The following is a 15938-nucleotide window of genomic DNA, read 5'->3' on the forward strand; positions in this document are numbered from 1 at the left end:
TAGGCACTCTACACTATCGTGATTGCCTCTGCTCGCCCAACGCTGCCCATTGTGTAGATGGCCCATTAAACAATTGGCAAACGCACGATATGGTCACCAACTCTCTACTATATTCTATATATTTGTTTTTATTACAGTCACGTCCATCATAAATCAAGATTTAAAATTATAATATATTCTGAATATTTTAAATATAAAATTACATGTTTTATAGAAAAGAATCACAATACTACTGTTGTCATTTCATTCATGTCTATATTTTATACAGTAAATAATAGTTATAGTACCTGCATTATCTTTAACAATAGTTTTAGCTAAAAGCTAGAAGTTTAGTAAGATAATTAATATAAGAAGTGAAATGTAAAATTAAGGGAATCCTTATAGCAGTGTTATGTTTTCTCATATAAGTAAAACAGTTTCTATATTAATTATTGTTATGTTTTCGAAATAAATACGAATCGTTTGTACATTATATATAAATAGATATTATCAAACAGAATGAGATCAAAATTTCAATAGACTTGCTTACAAAATTGTAGACGAATTAAAGCGATTATCACACACAAACGCTGCGTGTCCACGCACGTATGTGCGTTCTTGCGGTAATGCAGATCTAATGCATAATGCGGGTTTTATTTCACTCACGTGCGTAGTTGTGTTTTGTAATTCATGGTGGCTCTGTCAGCTCTGACTTATTTCATTGAAGTCGTTCGCTATTTGCCCAAAATCAAGCACGGCACTGCGGGACTTGGTGTTTTGCGTTCCTGCCGCACTGACGTGCGTATTGCGTATGTTTCTCCCCTGCGTGAACTGAATGAACGCGTATGGATGCAATTTATGTATCTTGGACTGTCAGTGTATTCTATACAAATACAAGAGGAGCAGGAAAAGTTAAAACCGGCATTCATGCATTAGGCTGCGTTGGACATGCAGTGTGTTATCGCAATAAGTCAATCAGCCAATTACAACCAATTCTATATATATAGTGTACAAACATGCATGATCCAACTTAAAACGTCAACTGTATCAATATATATTAGGTATATATTAAAATATTAGATGTATAGGTATCACGTAGGTATTGTAAAGCCATACCACTGCCAGTGATCATCATCATTCATCTTATATAGGTTTTTTCATCTAAATATTATAGTTATTATGGGCCTTTATTGCTTGCAAAGTTATTAACATTTTCCTAGCGCTTTCGCGTCTTATATTTCGATGTTAAAATTCCATCTTTTTCTTCTATTTATAAAGTTTAGAGAATAGGTTTTCGGAAATTGGAGACATGTTTCTTATATTTAGAATAATACTTGTTTAGTTCGTTTCATTTCAAGACATTATGAATTTATATTTATGTACAGGGTTACTTGTAAAACACCGGCAACCTCGCAGGACAAGATAGCTAACATCATAAGCAACAACATTTGTTCTACGACTTTTGATAATTTGTTAGATTTTATTTTCATACAAAAATAAATATATATTTAATTTTCCGTTTGCATATTATAAACTCTACGCCTCCCAAAAATTACGTAAACAAGAAGCGAACGTGAGGGGGAAGGGGGTGTCGCTTCGTCCATCCGATAATGAATAGAACATAGACTTACAAATGTCAATAAAAGTTTAAAAAATCATTTAAAAATAATTTATTGCGTTATGCCAAAAGTCGTAGAACAAATGTTGTTACTTATGATGTTAGCTATCTTGTCCTGCGAGGTTGCTGGTGTTTTTCAAGTAACCCTGTATAACTAACAATTATAAAAGGCAGTGTTATTAATTCATGTACAAATGTTTATAGAAACTTATAAAACCATTCTATAGAATCTCAGTCAACTATAAAAATATGCATTATTTTGCTCTCTAGCATTTATTATAAATGTGCATCTACCTCAGTTAATCTGCTTCCAAAAAATGAGACTATAAATTGCTAAAACCTTTAAACGTTGTAGTATACTGAAACAATATACATAATATATTCACACAATTACTTCATTTCCCGGAAGTTCATAAATTACTTAGTTACCTACCCTTCAATAGGCCGTCTAAAGAGTTAAAATACAATAATATTTGATATAATGGTTTTATAAAAATCAGTACAAACTAAACAGTTCACTAGGTCTCTCCCGGATATCCTACTATACATCCGTAGTATCCTACAACTTCGCTAGATACTAGACGCATATTTTCAATAGTTATAACATGATAATATAATTAATAAAATCTCAGTTAATATATAAATATTTCTCTTAACATTTTTAAATTAAAAAACACGTCTAAAGTGTAAAATTATTTCCTTACAGAACCTTTATTGTATTATTACTCAAATATGTTTATAACATGAAACATGAAAAGCAAATTTAAGCGCTTCTTGAACATCATAACATGCGTCGTTCTAAATAGAGTTATATGTATATCTGACTGATACGTCTCTTAATAGTTATATTTAACGATTAGTTATACATTATTAAAAATGTACATTCCAATAGTGGTTCTCTCCGTTCAAAATAGTTGTAGTCCATTGAATGAGTCCCTCCAAGGGGGGTCTAGAGTGCGTGGGTTAGTAACGTAAGATGTTTCTTCGGAAACATGTCAAGAGTCCCTAGGTAATAAACATACTAAAACCCCGGGACACTAGGAGGAGCCCCGGAGTGGGGGGAGGGGGGAAAAGGTCCATTTTTTTCATTTTTCGCTTAAATCTCAAAAACGGTACATGTTAGAGAAAAATTTTCAAGGAAAAGTTGAAAGGCCATAAAATTATCTACAAGTTGTACCTAGATAATTTTTTTCTATTCGCAGCCGTTTTCGAGCTACATCCCATGAAATGTGAAAAATTCGAAAGCTTTTTATTTTACCTAACTACTCTAATAAATTCAATACCTCCTAAACGCCTCCATGGTGGAATCTGTTTTTTTTTTATCAATGATAGACCTAATTATGAGCAATCTATCTGTACCGGTCACAAGTTGCATTTTTGAGTTTTTTGGAAGAAAAAAAAAGGGCAAGTTCAGTAACTCAAACTACCCTAATATAATATTTTGACAATCGATTCCTCCTAAAGGCTTCCATGGAGGAATGTGTTTATTTTACCAATTATAGACCTAATTAAGATCAATCTATCAGTACCGGTCACAAGTTGCACATTTGAGTTTTTTGGAAGAAAAAAAATAAGTTCAAGTATCGTAACTACCCTAATAAAATTCAATTCCCCGTAAAGGCCTCCGTGGTGGATTCTGGTATTTTTATCAATGATAGACCTTATTATGAGCAATCTATCTGTACCGGTCACAAGTTGCACTTTTGAGTTTTTTGGAAGAAAAAAATAAAAAGATCAAGTTCAGTAACTCAAACTACCCTAATATAATATTTTGACAATCGATTCCTCCTAAAGGCTTCCATGGAGGAATGTGTTTATTTTACCAAATATAGAACTAATTAAGAGCAATCTATCAGACCCGGTCACAAGTTGCACATTTGGGTTTTTTTGGAAGAAAGAAATATTTTTTGATCGTATGGGGAAATTGTTTGAGCCAAAATCATTTTTTACTGCGTGTAACTCAGAAAGGGTAGGATATAGGAAAAAATGATTTAGGTACAACTTGTAGATAATTTTATGGCCTTTCAACTTTTCCTTGAAAGTTTTTCTCTAACATGTACCGTTTTTGAGATTTAAGCGAAAAATGAAAAAAATTGACCTTTTCCCCCCTCCCCCCACTCCGGGGCTCCTCCTAGTGTCCCGGGGTATTAGTATGTTTATTACCTAGGGACTCTTGACATGTTTCCGAAGAAACATCTTACGTTACTAACTCACGCACTCTAGAACTTTTTATTCAATGGACTATTGACCTAGTATAGCAAAATATTGATTGTTAAATAGACATTAGTCCCGTTAATATCTGATAAGTGTTCTTAATCGAGAGCGTGTGTTTGATCTATTACAACTTAATATTTGGATGTTTAGATGTTTTATATTGTATTGTATGGAAACACAAGGGGCGTGTACCTGTAAATACGTGTACTTGAAAATTTCTAAAATATTCTAGATTTTTGGAATATACCAACCAATGTTATCACTTATCAATATTACGTGTGTTTATCTTAAACCTTGTCACCTATGAAAACCATTGGTGACAACAGGTACGCTTGCGTTTCAAATCAAAGCGATGGATATTTATTACAGTGATCTCCAGAAATCGGAATTCTCAAACTATCTCTCTTCAGAATACATGTTAAAGCTCTGCCAGAATTCGGGGATGAATGCAATAGCTGTTCATTTATTCTAGATGGTTCCTAGACAGGTTTAATAGATTTTAATTACGGTAAAATGTGCCTAATGTTTAACAATTACGTTTGTATTTTATTATACTGTTGTAATACAGGGTGTCTCATAAGTACCCAACGATTTCATGATGCAAAAAATTAAACTTATTATTGGTTTTAAAATATAATATTGACAAATTTAATAGAAAACAAAAGGAATTTTTATTTTTTGAAGATTACATCGTTGAGATGGCGTCCATTACGATGCTGACATTCTTCGAGTCTTTGGTGAAAGTTTCTGAAAACTTTCTGAAGAAGCGGTCTATCTATGGACGCAATTTTTTCTCTGATGTTGGTCTTCAAGTCGTTCAAAGTTTGCGGAGAATTTTCATACACATTTGACTTAAGATATCCCCATAAAAAAAAATCGGGTGGCGTCAAATCCGGGCTTCTGGGGGGCCATTCAATGTCACCCCTTCTTGAAATGACTTTTTCGGGAAACAATTGGTGTAGGGCTTCAATTGAGTTGTTAGTTGTATGGGATGTGGCTCCATCCTGTTGGAACCATGACTGGACATTGTAATGCTCACATTCTTGAAGCTCTGGCTCGAAAAAGTTGCGTAGCATGGTCACATAACGCGCCGAATTTACGGTGACAGTTCTGCCTCTTGCGTCTTCAAAAAAATAAGGTCCGATGACACATTTCGCCGACATAGCCACCCATGCGGTTACCTTCGGACTATGCAAAGGTCGTTGATGGAGCAGCCCTGGATTTGTGTTGCCCCAGAAACGACAATTTTGCCGATTGACATAGCCGTCCAAATGAAAGTGAGCTTCGTCACTAAAGAAGATGTTCTGGTAATCGTCAAACTTCTCCAACATTGTGTTTACAAAATTCAGTCTTAAATCAAAGTCGGTTTCTCTTAATTCTTGTACGATCTGAATTTTGTAAGGCTTCAAATTTAAATCAGAACGCAAAATTCGATGAACAGTCGCTCTGGACATGCCTAATTGTGACTGCCGTTTTCTTATGCTTAATTGAGGTTGACGTTGCACCGAACTTGCCACCAACTCAATGTTTTCAACCGTTCTTACACTTCTTGGACGCCCAGATTTCTTGCTTCCTGTTGTGTTTCCGGTAGTGTTGAAACTCCGGATCCATGAGAGTATGGTAGAGTTGCTGGGCGTTTCATCAATATGCCTCAATCGATAATTGAGACGATACAGGCGCCGTACACGAATAAGCGAATTATTGTTTTGAAAATAGGCGCGAACGCAAAAAGCGCGTTGCTCTCCCGTGAACGACATGGCGGCAACTAAAAATCCTTGAAACGCGCTAGCTAATGCCGCACTCCCCGCTCCCCTCTGTGGCGCCGGCTAGTCTAGACACACTTTTGAAATCGTTGGGTACTTATGAGACACCCTGTATTAGATATACTTTACGTCTATAAATTTTAATTAAAATTATATAAACGATCTGGTTGTAGTAAAATTCTTTAATACATATTAATTTCAATTCAGTGAAAACGACAAATTTATAAATAAATTATATTAAAAAATTGTATTAGATGAAAAGATTGTAAATTTTTTCTCAATTTTAAAGATTAAAACTTTTCTCGAATTATTTTCTCGTTTTATAATAGTATTTCGCTGTTGTCGTGTTCATTCTGTTATATCTTGATGGAGTCTAAAGCGTTATACGAATCTTGTTAAATGAATCTTGTTGTGAACGCAATTATAAAATAAATAAAGAAAAATATCATGAATTATCCTATCTTTTACTTATTTACTATCCAATGGCTTTCCAGCTTTTCCTTATTTCTTAATTTAAATTCAAATTCAAATTAAGTATATTTATTTGCACGAATGTAGTTACAGATTCTAGATTCTTTACTATTCTAGCTGAAATTGATATTTTTGGTTTTATGGCATTCAAATGCTTTATAAATATAAATTTATAAAGAATAGAAAAAATTCGATCACGAGGCGGGACTCGAACCCGCATCCTTTCTCTCCATTCCGGGGCGGATGCCTGACCAGTGTAATTTTACTAACTAAAACATTATCTTACTACCTTGAACTAGTATCAAAATAAATTTCTCTAACCTATTCCGAAGACTAAACATACAATCTCATATACTTTATACAAATTCAATAAATATCCGAATCATTAAAAATAAGTTTATAGCTCCGTACTCCTCCAGTACCAAGCTTGTTAAGAATAAATAAATTCCCAGAATATGGTTCCCGTTCTAGCTCCCTTGCGTCCATGTTGCGTCGCGATGTGGTCACAACCAACTCTTCTAATGTGTCTCCAACCCACACTACGGAAGTTACGCGGGAAACTGGCAAGCTAATTTTTGCCACTACTTTTTTCTGATCTGGATCTATACGTATAACCTGTACAATTTAATATGTTAAAGCTGTATTGATAAATGATAAATTTTGTGTGCAATACAATTTGCTAATAATGACAGTGTGGCGCTATTTAAATTTAATGTAAATATTTAAAATCCTCGGATTATCGATCGATACACAACTGTACTTTACGTTATATTACTGAGAATGTTACAAGTTTGTTTCCATATCTGTCATACAAGGGCAAAAGTAACTAATATAATTACCGCTCCACCAAACATAAGGGCAACCCAAAGGCATCCATCCCTGTCTATAGTCATTCCATCAGGTATGGGTTCAGGCGTGGTTTTCATAAAGTTATACTTGCTGATATCAACTATTGTGCGACGTTTACCTGTGTACCAAGAAGATTTAGCTATATAGAAAACATAATATAAATCAATAAAAACTAGGTCCTTCAGTCTTTTGCGGCTTTTGCCATCACTGATGTTCTCAAACCTTAGATGTATGAAACGGTTTTGACTATAGTATGAAGAAATAACTTACTAATTCGTCCTTTTCTTGCATCAAAGTCGAATGCATCAATCCTTCTCGTATCCGAGTCTATATAATACAAAATGCTGTTATTCAATGACCACACAATTCCATTAGATATAGATACGGGCTTCAGCTGAACTCTTGGCTCGAAATGTGGTTGCTCCAAACTATAGAGCGCAGCTTGATCTGGCAACACAGTGTCACCGTACTGCGGACCCTTTGTACCTTTCGTGTTATTAAATAATAATTAGTATCAAACATGTTTATTCGTAAAAAAATATGAACGTTACTAATACATCGGATGATTATTGATAAAAATATATGGAAAGTTTAAAAATGACCATTAGTTTTTTTGTAACAGGTACACGTATACATATAAAATTGTGTCCATTGTTTCCATTTTAAGTAAGAATTTTTACTTTATTAATTTGTTATGCTGGCAATTAACATCTAATGACTTAAATAAATACCTACTTCATTATTAAGTAATTATTTATAATAGCAATATGCACTTGCAGCGATCACATTTAATAATTTAACGTATCTACTCATGACTTCACAATTAAACAGATTGGCTCGGTCAAGCAAGAGAATAGTAATTATACTAATAACAAAACAAAAGGGCATCAAATTTCAAGTAAATTATAAAATTACAATACCTGCCCAAAATCTGCCTTTCACATCAGCTTTTCCTTCATTCAAGATATTGTCTGGACTTCCAATATCTAACGCTGCTATAAAGCGTAATGATGAAGGTAAAGGTTCATCCCAATCTAACAGATATACGGAAGATTGCACTCCAATTAACAGACGTTTGCTGTCTGCTATTGGTAAAACAATGTTTACTTCGCCTTTTCCTATAATTGATAAAAAACGTACCTAATAAAATACAAACTTTAATGTAACACAAGTTTTAAATTTTAATACGACTAATCGACTAACTTCATAAAATTTGATTGTTGAAGACTTTATGTGAAAGCATACATTTAAACTCATGATTTGAAATGATTATCACAGTCAGAATATACACACTTAGAGCGTAAAATTTAACGGTCCTTGGTATGATATCCAAAGGGCTCTAAAATATAAATGCCCTTGTCTTGCAGGTCACAGAAGATTGTTCGTAAAGAAAAGCAATCAGTGGAAAAGATGCATGTTGCATGACGTGTCCTTATCGTACGAAGGGAATACGGGACTTCACTTGGTTCATATTTAATTAATTGAAATAAAATCTTCATGGTTTCAATTAAGATATTGAAAACTACCGTTGACGTGTTTTAATACGTGTAACTAAATTGGTTTTTCACGCGTACTAAATGTGTCGATGTGTTAATGTGTCGCCTCTTGGGGTAGGATCATGGACAAAGAAAAAAAAATTTCCTTACCAAAAAATTGAATTAGGAAAGCATCAGCGAACAAGTTTTATAAAACACTCAGTTTGCCCCGGTACCAATCGGCATTTACCGATATTATCCTGTTTTTTGATCCATAGGGATTTTTGAATGGACACTTATCATTACAATATTATAGTGCCTAAAATAGTGATAATTAATTTACCTATATGTTTTAATCGGTGTTGTTTAGTGGTATATTCAAACGCATGCACATTTTGGTTAAGTACATCAACCCAATACAATGTGTTTAAGTCAGGGTCCCAAGCAGGACTTTCAGCGTGCGTGAAGTCCAATGTCGTGTAGTTGAAGGTCTCATAGTGATAGTGAAGTTTATGTTTTTGTCCAACTAGTGTATTCTGAAAATAATGAAATTATTTTACGACTCAGCTGTACAAAATTGAAGGGTTAAACAAATTTAGGAAATTATAAAATGAAAGGTTTGTCTCGCCAAGTATAAAACTATATCAACTTACGCTTTCAGCTTTTTCTATGCAAAATATTTTGAATAATCCAACAATAAATACAACTTGTAGAGTTGACATTGTTTTAATAATCTACATAATATACTTGTTTCCAATGTCAATGTAAAAAGAATGATGAAAGAAAGTAAAATATATTTTCTGAATAGCCGTGACGCAATTGTAGTTAATCTCCTATTTAATTAACGTAAGGTAGGGAATAATGGAAAATCTTAATTTTGTAACGGGCACGGTGTATTTAGCTATTAATGTCATTTAATGAAATTTTATAATGCAGTAAGATTTCAAGTATTCAGTTACCATGTAGTTTACTTTTTTTAATCGTTTTCTAGTATGTATTAGAGTGCGGAGTTTGTTCAGTATCGGTTTTGATATTGTTACCAAAGTGGTCTATTAGTAGGAAATAGAATATGTGTATGTGATATAATTAAAACACAGGATAAAGTAAAAATAAACATTTATTTCTAAAACAATATTAAAAAGTATCACAGTTTTTAATAAGAATCAGCAATATCAAATCGAAAGTGGTAAGGGAGGACTCCTCGGCTGCCAGTCTTCCGTATGGTAAAGATGGCGCCTCCGTAAGGCTCGGTCGTGTCATGTACGTCTTTTGATGACGTCACGAATAATTCATCGAGATTTGGTCCGCCCCAACATAGAGATGTAATACGAGAAACTGGTAGTTTGTAGCCGTACACCACTTGCCTTGCGTCGGGGTCTATGTGCAACACCTGAAATATAAGTTTAATTGATTAATTGTTTTCGTCAAAGATTTTATGCACTTATCAGCTGACCTGAGTAATGTCATAGGATAATTTTCCGGAAATCTCACGGGAACGGGAATTATGCGGAATTTTTTTTTGACTGCGAGGGGAAAGCCGCTGGCGGAAATCGAGTATGTACATAGTTCAGTAAAATAGTTTAGCTTACGGACTAGTTGCCTAAAATTCATCAAAAACGGTCGACTCGGAGTAGTTTGGTTACAGACACGAAAATATTATATACAGATTATATAATTATTTTTTAACTAATTTACGTACCGTGCCACCGAACATCAATGCGACCCACAAATGACCGTCACTATCGATCGTCATTCCATCCGGAATAGCATCTTCATATCCGTAGTTCGAAATGTCCACGATAGTTCGTCTGCCAGCTAGAAAAAATAGGAATTATTGACTAGTATTACGACTTTGTTACGAAATTCTTACTGATATTACAGAATCCCTTGTATGTTTGTTTGTCTTTATTTCACGTTCCAATGATGCGACTGGAGATAATTAAGAAGCTACAGTGAAATGGACAAAGTGGAAAATTTCTACCTCGGCGCTTTGACTATACGCGGGATAACAACCTAGTATTTCATAAACGTGTGTAGGCTACTTACTTATTTCCCCTCTTTGCGAATCATAATCGAAGGCTTCAACTTTTTGAGTTGGCGAGTCAATGTAGTACATGACAGTGGTGTTTAGAGACCACGTGAGGCCGTTTGAAATAGACACAGGTCGCAGTTGAACGCGCGGATGTATCAATCCGTCTTGGTTTGTATCAAAACTGTACAGAGTAGCTTTATCTGGCATCACATCGTCGCCAGTTTGAGGCCCCTTTGTACCTAAAAATAAATATCATATCAAATGTGTCAATTATTTTTGTAACAACCTAAAAAAAGGCTTCCTTTTTCAATGTAAAAAATGTCGGTAGGTACGCTAGGTATAAGCATGAACTTACTTATTTTTCTAAAAAAAGAAATAGCATGTATTACATTTAATTTTCTGCATTAACAATATTTAGTTATTCTTAATTCTTATCTTTAATTTGGAAATCGAATCCAGCAATGAATGCCTATTATCTGAGTAGTAGCAGAGTATATAGTGAGATAGATAATTAATTAATCTTTACCTGCCCAAAATCTTCCTTCAGGGTCCGCTTTTCCCTCATTTATTACATTGTCGGGTAGACCTTCGTCCACGGTAGCTAGCAGTCTTAAAGCGGAATCTCCAGCCACATTCCAGTCAAGCAAATACAAAGCAGAACGCACGGCGACTAGAAGTCGACGAGATCCAGATACTGGTGACACTACATTCACTTGACCGTAATCTAAGAACAAAAAAGTTATGTTATTACCCAAATATTTACAGATACACTGGACTACCTTTATTTATTTTTTCTGTAGGTATCTTCTCCACTTAAATCACGTTTACTAAGTTATATGTTACTAAGTTTCTTACTCAGATAAATTAATAAACTCATACTTGCCTATATGTTTTGTGTGAATTTTTCCCGTGAAATAGTCCAGTCGATGAACGTTTTGTTGGTGAACGTCCACAAACAGCAAAGATTGACTGTCAACGTCCCAAACCGGGCTCTCGCCGTGTAAGAATAGAGCAGGCTTATCCGGCCTATCACTTGACGATACCTGAATTAATTGATTTTATGTATGTAATTAAAAACTTTTCTTCATACTCGTAAATACATAATAATCGTCATATTGATTATCTTTTTGGGTCTTGGATTAGTTTGAGCTCAATAAAAAAAATGTGGAAATGTAAATATTTTTTTTGAATGTTAAAAACTGTATTTACCATAGAAATCTTATAATAATGGTCCAAATCTGAAGTCACATACGAAATGAACAGCAGTTGGTATAAAAAAAAGTTTGTTCGAATCATTATCGATTACTATTTACTATTAATGCGAGTGTCACGCGCCAATTCTAGCTATAAAACCCAACACAGATGTTGGAATAGCAAAATATATGAAAAAATAAAAATAATCAATGAATTCTTCCGATTTTCTTGATTTTTACAAGCAAAAGAATCGAACAAAAATTTAAAGAATGAACGATAACTGGATGTTGTTGAATCAAACACAAGTCGTAAAACTACCTTTTTTATTTCAGTAAGTACTCAATTAGGGAACTATTGTTTGCATAATTGTGAAATTAAGTGTGGCATATTAGTGAAATTAACAATAGAAAACTTGGCCTTGATAATATATTAATGTGAAGAGGTATATCTAATTATTTAAATAAATAGTTTAATAAGTCACGTTTGCTCGCAACTGTTGCAGAATTTTTATTGCATATTACAGTTTCAAGAGCAATTTTGGTGAACGCAAACAGTGCCCCGAAAAAACCTCGGATAAGATTTTATTTTGTGTTTGTGCTGTGGCATATACAATTCAATATATATTTTATGTAAAAGTACGTACAGACGTATAAAACAATTTCATAACTCCAATACCCTGATTTTATTACAGTCGTAAATTCTGTTAATAAATTAAAAATTCACTCACGTTTATATTATTGAACGTACAACTTGACTAAATGCGTCATTGCAATCAAAATAATATGTGAAAAATAAATAGGTAAACCATCCATAATTTAAAGTTTAATTGTTTGTTTGAACGCGCTAATCTCGGAAACTACGGATCCGATTTCAAAAATAATTTCAGAATTATTATCGAGTGCATGTTTATCATTGGTCTTTACTAATAGGAACTGAGCAATACGGATAAAGCTGCAGGCAACAGCTATAAATTCATAACTTAAAAAAGAGAATAGTTAAATTAGAAAAAAAAATCAAGAAACCTGTAAAATTGATTAAAATGTAAGAACCACTAGGGTATCTTGATGAGATCAAAAAGTATCGATAAAAGTTACAATTTTCATTTAGTCACACGATTTTTCTCTAATCAAATAAATTTTAAACAATATTTGTTTAACAATGCCTATTTTATTAAACAACTATTAATAAAATTAATTAATCAGCTGTGTACCTTAATTCAACATTATACCTATGATACACATTTTTGATATTTAAATATAAATTTTGTTTACACAGTCTTGTTGATAATGATAAAATAAATTAAACACAAATTAAGTCAAAAATATAAATTTATTAAAGTAGGTACCTACACATAATTAAGTAATATATAAAAAATTATATTCGTTTCATCGATATTTTTCAAATAATAAGGCGGTATTTAATAAGAATCGGGACTATTAAAAACAAATTCGTATGGGGCAACACCCGAACTCCCAGTATTGGTTATGGTAAAGATGGCGCCCGCAAGAGTTTCGTTCGCGCCACGATTCGAAGAGGTCACGAACAATATGTCCAAGTTGGGTCCACCCCAGCACACAGATGTGATTCGGGATACTGGCAAAGTGTAGCTGCACACTAGTTGCCTTGTGTCGGGGTCTATGTGCAACACCTGAAATACAAGTAATTAGTTGATTATTTCTTACTTGGCTTTGCCCCGCGGTTTCATCCGTAGACGAAACCACGAAAGAACTAATTCCGTAGCTTATTAAAAAAAAAGCAAATGAGCTATGCTATTTTTAGCTTATGTGCTATTGTGGTATGTATGATATATTACTACCAAATAACATCAAAATGGTTCAGTAGCTTACGCGTGCCATTGCGTTTATACTAGTAGGATATTGTTCTCCTCTTTATCTGGTATAAAATTATTAAAATAAAAACACGAGATATCCTATTCGTATATCGAATGTGGGAGCTTAAGATAAGCATTATCATGAATACTTACAGTGCCGCCAAACATTAGAGCGACCCACAAGTTGCCTTTGCTGTCGATTGTCATGCCATCGGGAATAGCATCACCAAGGTTGAGCTCAGCAACGTCGAAAATCGTACGCCTTCCACCTAAAATAAAGAATTATTATAAACTCATTTTACCTAATTCAAAGAGATTTCAGTAACATTAAAATAATACTTACTAATTGCTCCAATTTTAGCATCGAAATCAAAAGCCTCAACCTTCTTTGTTGCCGAGTCAATGTAGTACATGATAGTTCCGTTAAGAGACCATGTGATGCCGTTTGAAATTGTCACGGGTCGTAATTGAACACGCGGCTGTACCAAACCGTCTTGGTTTAGATCGAAACTGTACAGAGTAGCTTTACTATCCTGCACTGCATCGCCTACTTGTGGTCCCTTAGTACCTATAATATATAACAGACATATAGAATAAGTAGCAGCGGATCTTCTATAGCAATTTCGGACAAATTTTGTTAGAAATTTGGAACTTCGACCATAGACAAAACTTTGAATACAGCCATATTTGTCGTGCGTCAACTTATGAGTAAATGGTAACGTGGTAAAATACAATTATCGATGACACATTGGTGGATCGTGCCTCAAGGGGGCCCTTTAAGATCCATTACGCCAAACAGTTTGAACACAGATGAGTTTTTAATAAATTATGTAACTAATGTTCTGTAAATAAAGAATATCAGAATAATGACTCAGAATTGATGTAGAAGATTATTCAAGTAACGATAAAAGCGATAACATATGAAATTCTAGCTAAAAATATTACCTGCCCAAAATCTTCCTGAGGGATCCGGTTTGCCTTCATTTATGACATTGCTGGGTAGTCCATGATCTACCGTAGTTAGGAGTCTTAAAGCTGAGTCGCCACTAACATTCCAATCAAGCAAATACACAGCAGAGCGCACAGTGACCAATAGTCGGCTAGAACCAGAGACACGCGCCACTACGTTCACTTGGCCGTAATCTAGGGACAATAAAAAAGAAATTAAGTACATAATTATGGATGGATGATATTTTATCTTCTACGGAAATATGGTTTATTAGATATGCAGGAAGAGAGATTGATTGCTAAATGCTACAAAGGTTACTTTTTAACTAGGAAAAACCACGGAGGCTTTGCTTTCTTTTCTTATTACTATTTTTTTTTAATCTTATGTTGCGTTTCAGCAATGATCAGGTGCACACATAATTAAGATGAACAAACCACGATTAAGATGAAGTGAACCAATTTTGTTAAAATAGATGATTAGATTTCATACAAACCTATATGTTTTGTGCTTAAATTCCCTGTGGCGTAGTCCAGGCGATGTACATTTTGTTCGTGAACGTCCACAAACAGCAAGGATTGACTGTCAGCGTCCCACTCAGGGCTCTCGCCGTGGTTGAATATGGCAGGCTCATTCGGATTATCACTCGTATATATCTAAATTGTTTCATTAATTATAATTTTAGTATGCATTTAAACAATTTAAGCTTTATTTCAATATGCTAAAATAGATATATCATAGATGTACATTTTATATGGTATTCTTAGAAGACGATTCGATTTTTAAAGCTAGTGAGTAGAACATTTAAATAACTCGCATCGTCTTTTGATAGACGAAAGAATCGGAAGATAGGGTTATAAATATAATGGAAATAAAAAATCTTAAATAAATTCAAAAAACTGTACTTACCGGAGTTATAGTATAGTCCGAATCTGCCGCCGCACACGCAATCAATAGCAGTTGACACAAAAAATAGTTAATTCGAATCATTTCTGAAGATTGTATGTACCACTCCAAAAGCAACACAGATTGGAGAAATGAAAACGACTGAAAATTTTTATATTCTTTAAACCATGGAATATTATGTATTTTTTTAATGATTAGTCTTGAGTATCCCTTTTTTTCACTATAAAACGTTTGTAAAACAGGGAAACTTTTTAAATCAGAAATGAAATATTCAAGCATGAATATTGACAAAAATATGCGTATGTACTGTGCAATTCAAATAATTTATCCTTCACAACTATTCTAACGTCAATAAAAAGCCAGTAATGAGGGCAAGAATATTAAACTATATTCACAATCCTTGAATGATGGAAATAGCAATCTGTGGATACACTTTTAAACGATGACTAGAAAACGGAGTAGTACTAAATCCGAGACGGCAAACTTTTTAAAATTTTCTAGAATATTCTGGTATTGGTTTACCAAGCAATACGATGTTATGTTGATGGATACTGCTTAAGAATCATGAATAAAAAATAAATTAAGAGAGAAACATAACGAACGAATATTATTTGTATCACGTTTAAACAATTCTTATTAGATTTACTTTTAGTTTGCAGT

At 33.8% G+C, this 15938-nt stretch overlaps 4 protein-coding genes across 4 annotated transcripts; all 4 read right to left on the reverse strand.

Annotated features, from left to right (window-relative positions):
* Window positions 1-4482: 4482 nt before the first annotated feature.
* LOC123701036 lies at window positions 4483-5568 on the reverse strand. The gene has a single exon (XM_045648448.1). The coding sequence runs from the start codon at window positions 5566-5568 to the stop codon at window positions 4483-4485; it is 1086 nt and encodes a 361-aa protein (XP_045504404.1).
* An 833-nt stretch (window positions 5569-6401) lies between these two features.
* On the reverse strand, window positions 6402-9128 carry LOC123700909 (regucalcin-like). The gene is made up of 6 exons (XM_045648282.1): window positions 9023-9128; window positions 8713-8905; window positions 7815-8012; window positions 7165-7380; window positions 6885-7012; window positions 6402-6660 (listed from the first exon to the last, which is right to left on the reverse strand). Exons 1-6 carry the CDS (start codon window positions 9089-9091, stop codon window positions 6412-6414), a joined length of 1053 nt encoding a protein of 350 aa, XP_045504238.1. The 5' UTR covers window positions 9092-9128; the 3' UTR covers window positions 6402-6411.
* A 340-nt stretch (window positions 9129-9468) lies between these two features.
* LOC123700763 (regucalcin-like) lies at window positions 9469-12296 on the reverse strand. Its single transcript, XM_045648085.1, has 6 exons — window positions 11611-12296; window positions 11285-11444; window positions 10928-11125; window positions 10416-10640; window positions 10069-10184; window positions 9469-9759 (listed from the first exon to the last, which is right to left on the reverse strand). Exons 1-6 carry the CDS (start codon window positions 11695-11697, stop codon window positions 9523-9525), a joined length of 1023 nt encoding a protein of 340 aa, XP_045504041.1. The 5' UTR covers window positions 11698-12296; the 3' UTR covers window positions 9469-9522.
* Window positions 12297-12905: 609 nt separating this feature from the next.
* On the reverse strand, window positions 12906-15508 carry LOC123700770 (regucalcin-like). The gene is made up of 6 exons (XM_045648093.1): window positions 15282-15508; window positions 14869-15028; window positions 14372-14569; window positions 13770-13994; window positions 13580-13695; window positions 12906-13243 (listed from the first exon to the last, which is right to left on the reverse strand). Exons 1-6 carry the CDS (start codon window positions 15360-15362, stop codon window positions 13013-13015), a joined length of 1011 nt encoding a protein of 336 aa, XP_045504049.1. The 5' UTR covers window positions 15363-15508; the 3' UTR covers window positions 12906-13012.
* Window positions 15509-15938: the final 430 nt, after the last annotated feature.

This window comes from Colias croceus, chromosome 20 (assembly GCF_905220415.1).
Source record: "Colias croceus chromosome 20, ilColCroc2.1".
NCBI classification, from domain to species: domain Eukaryota; kingdom Metazoa; phylum Arthropoda; class Insecta; order Lepidoptera; family Pieridae; genus Colias; species Colias croceus.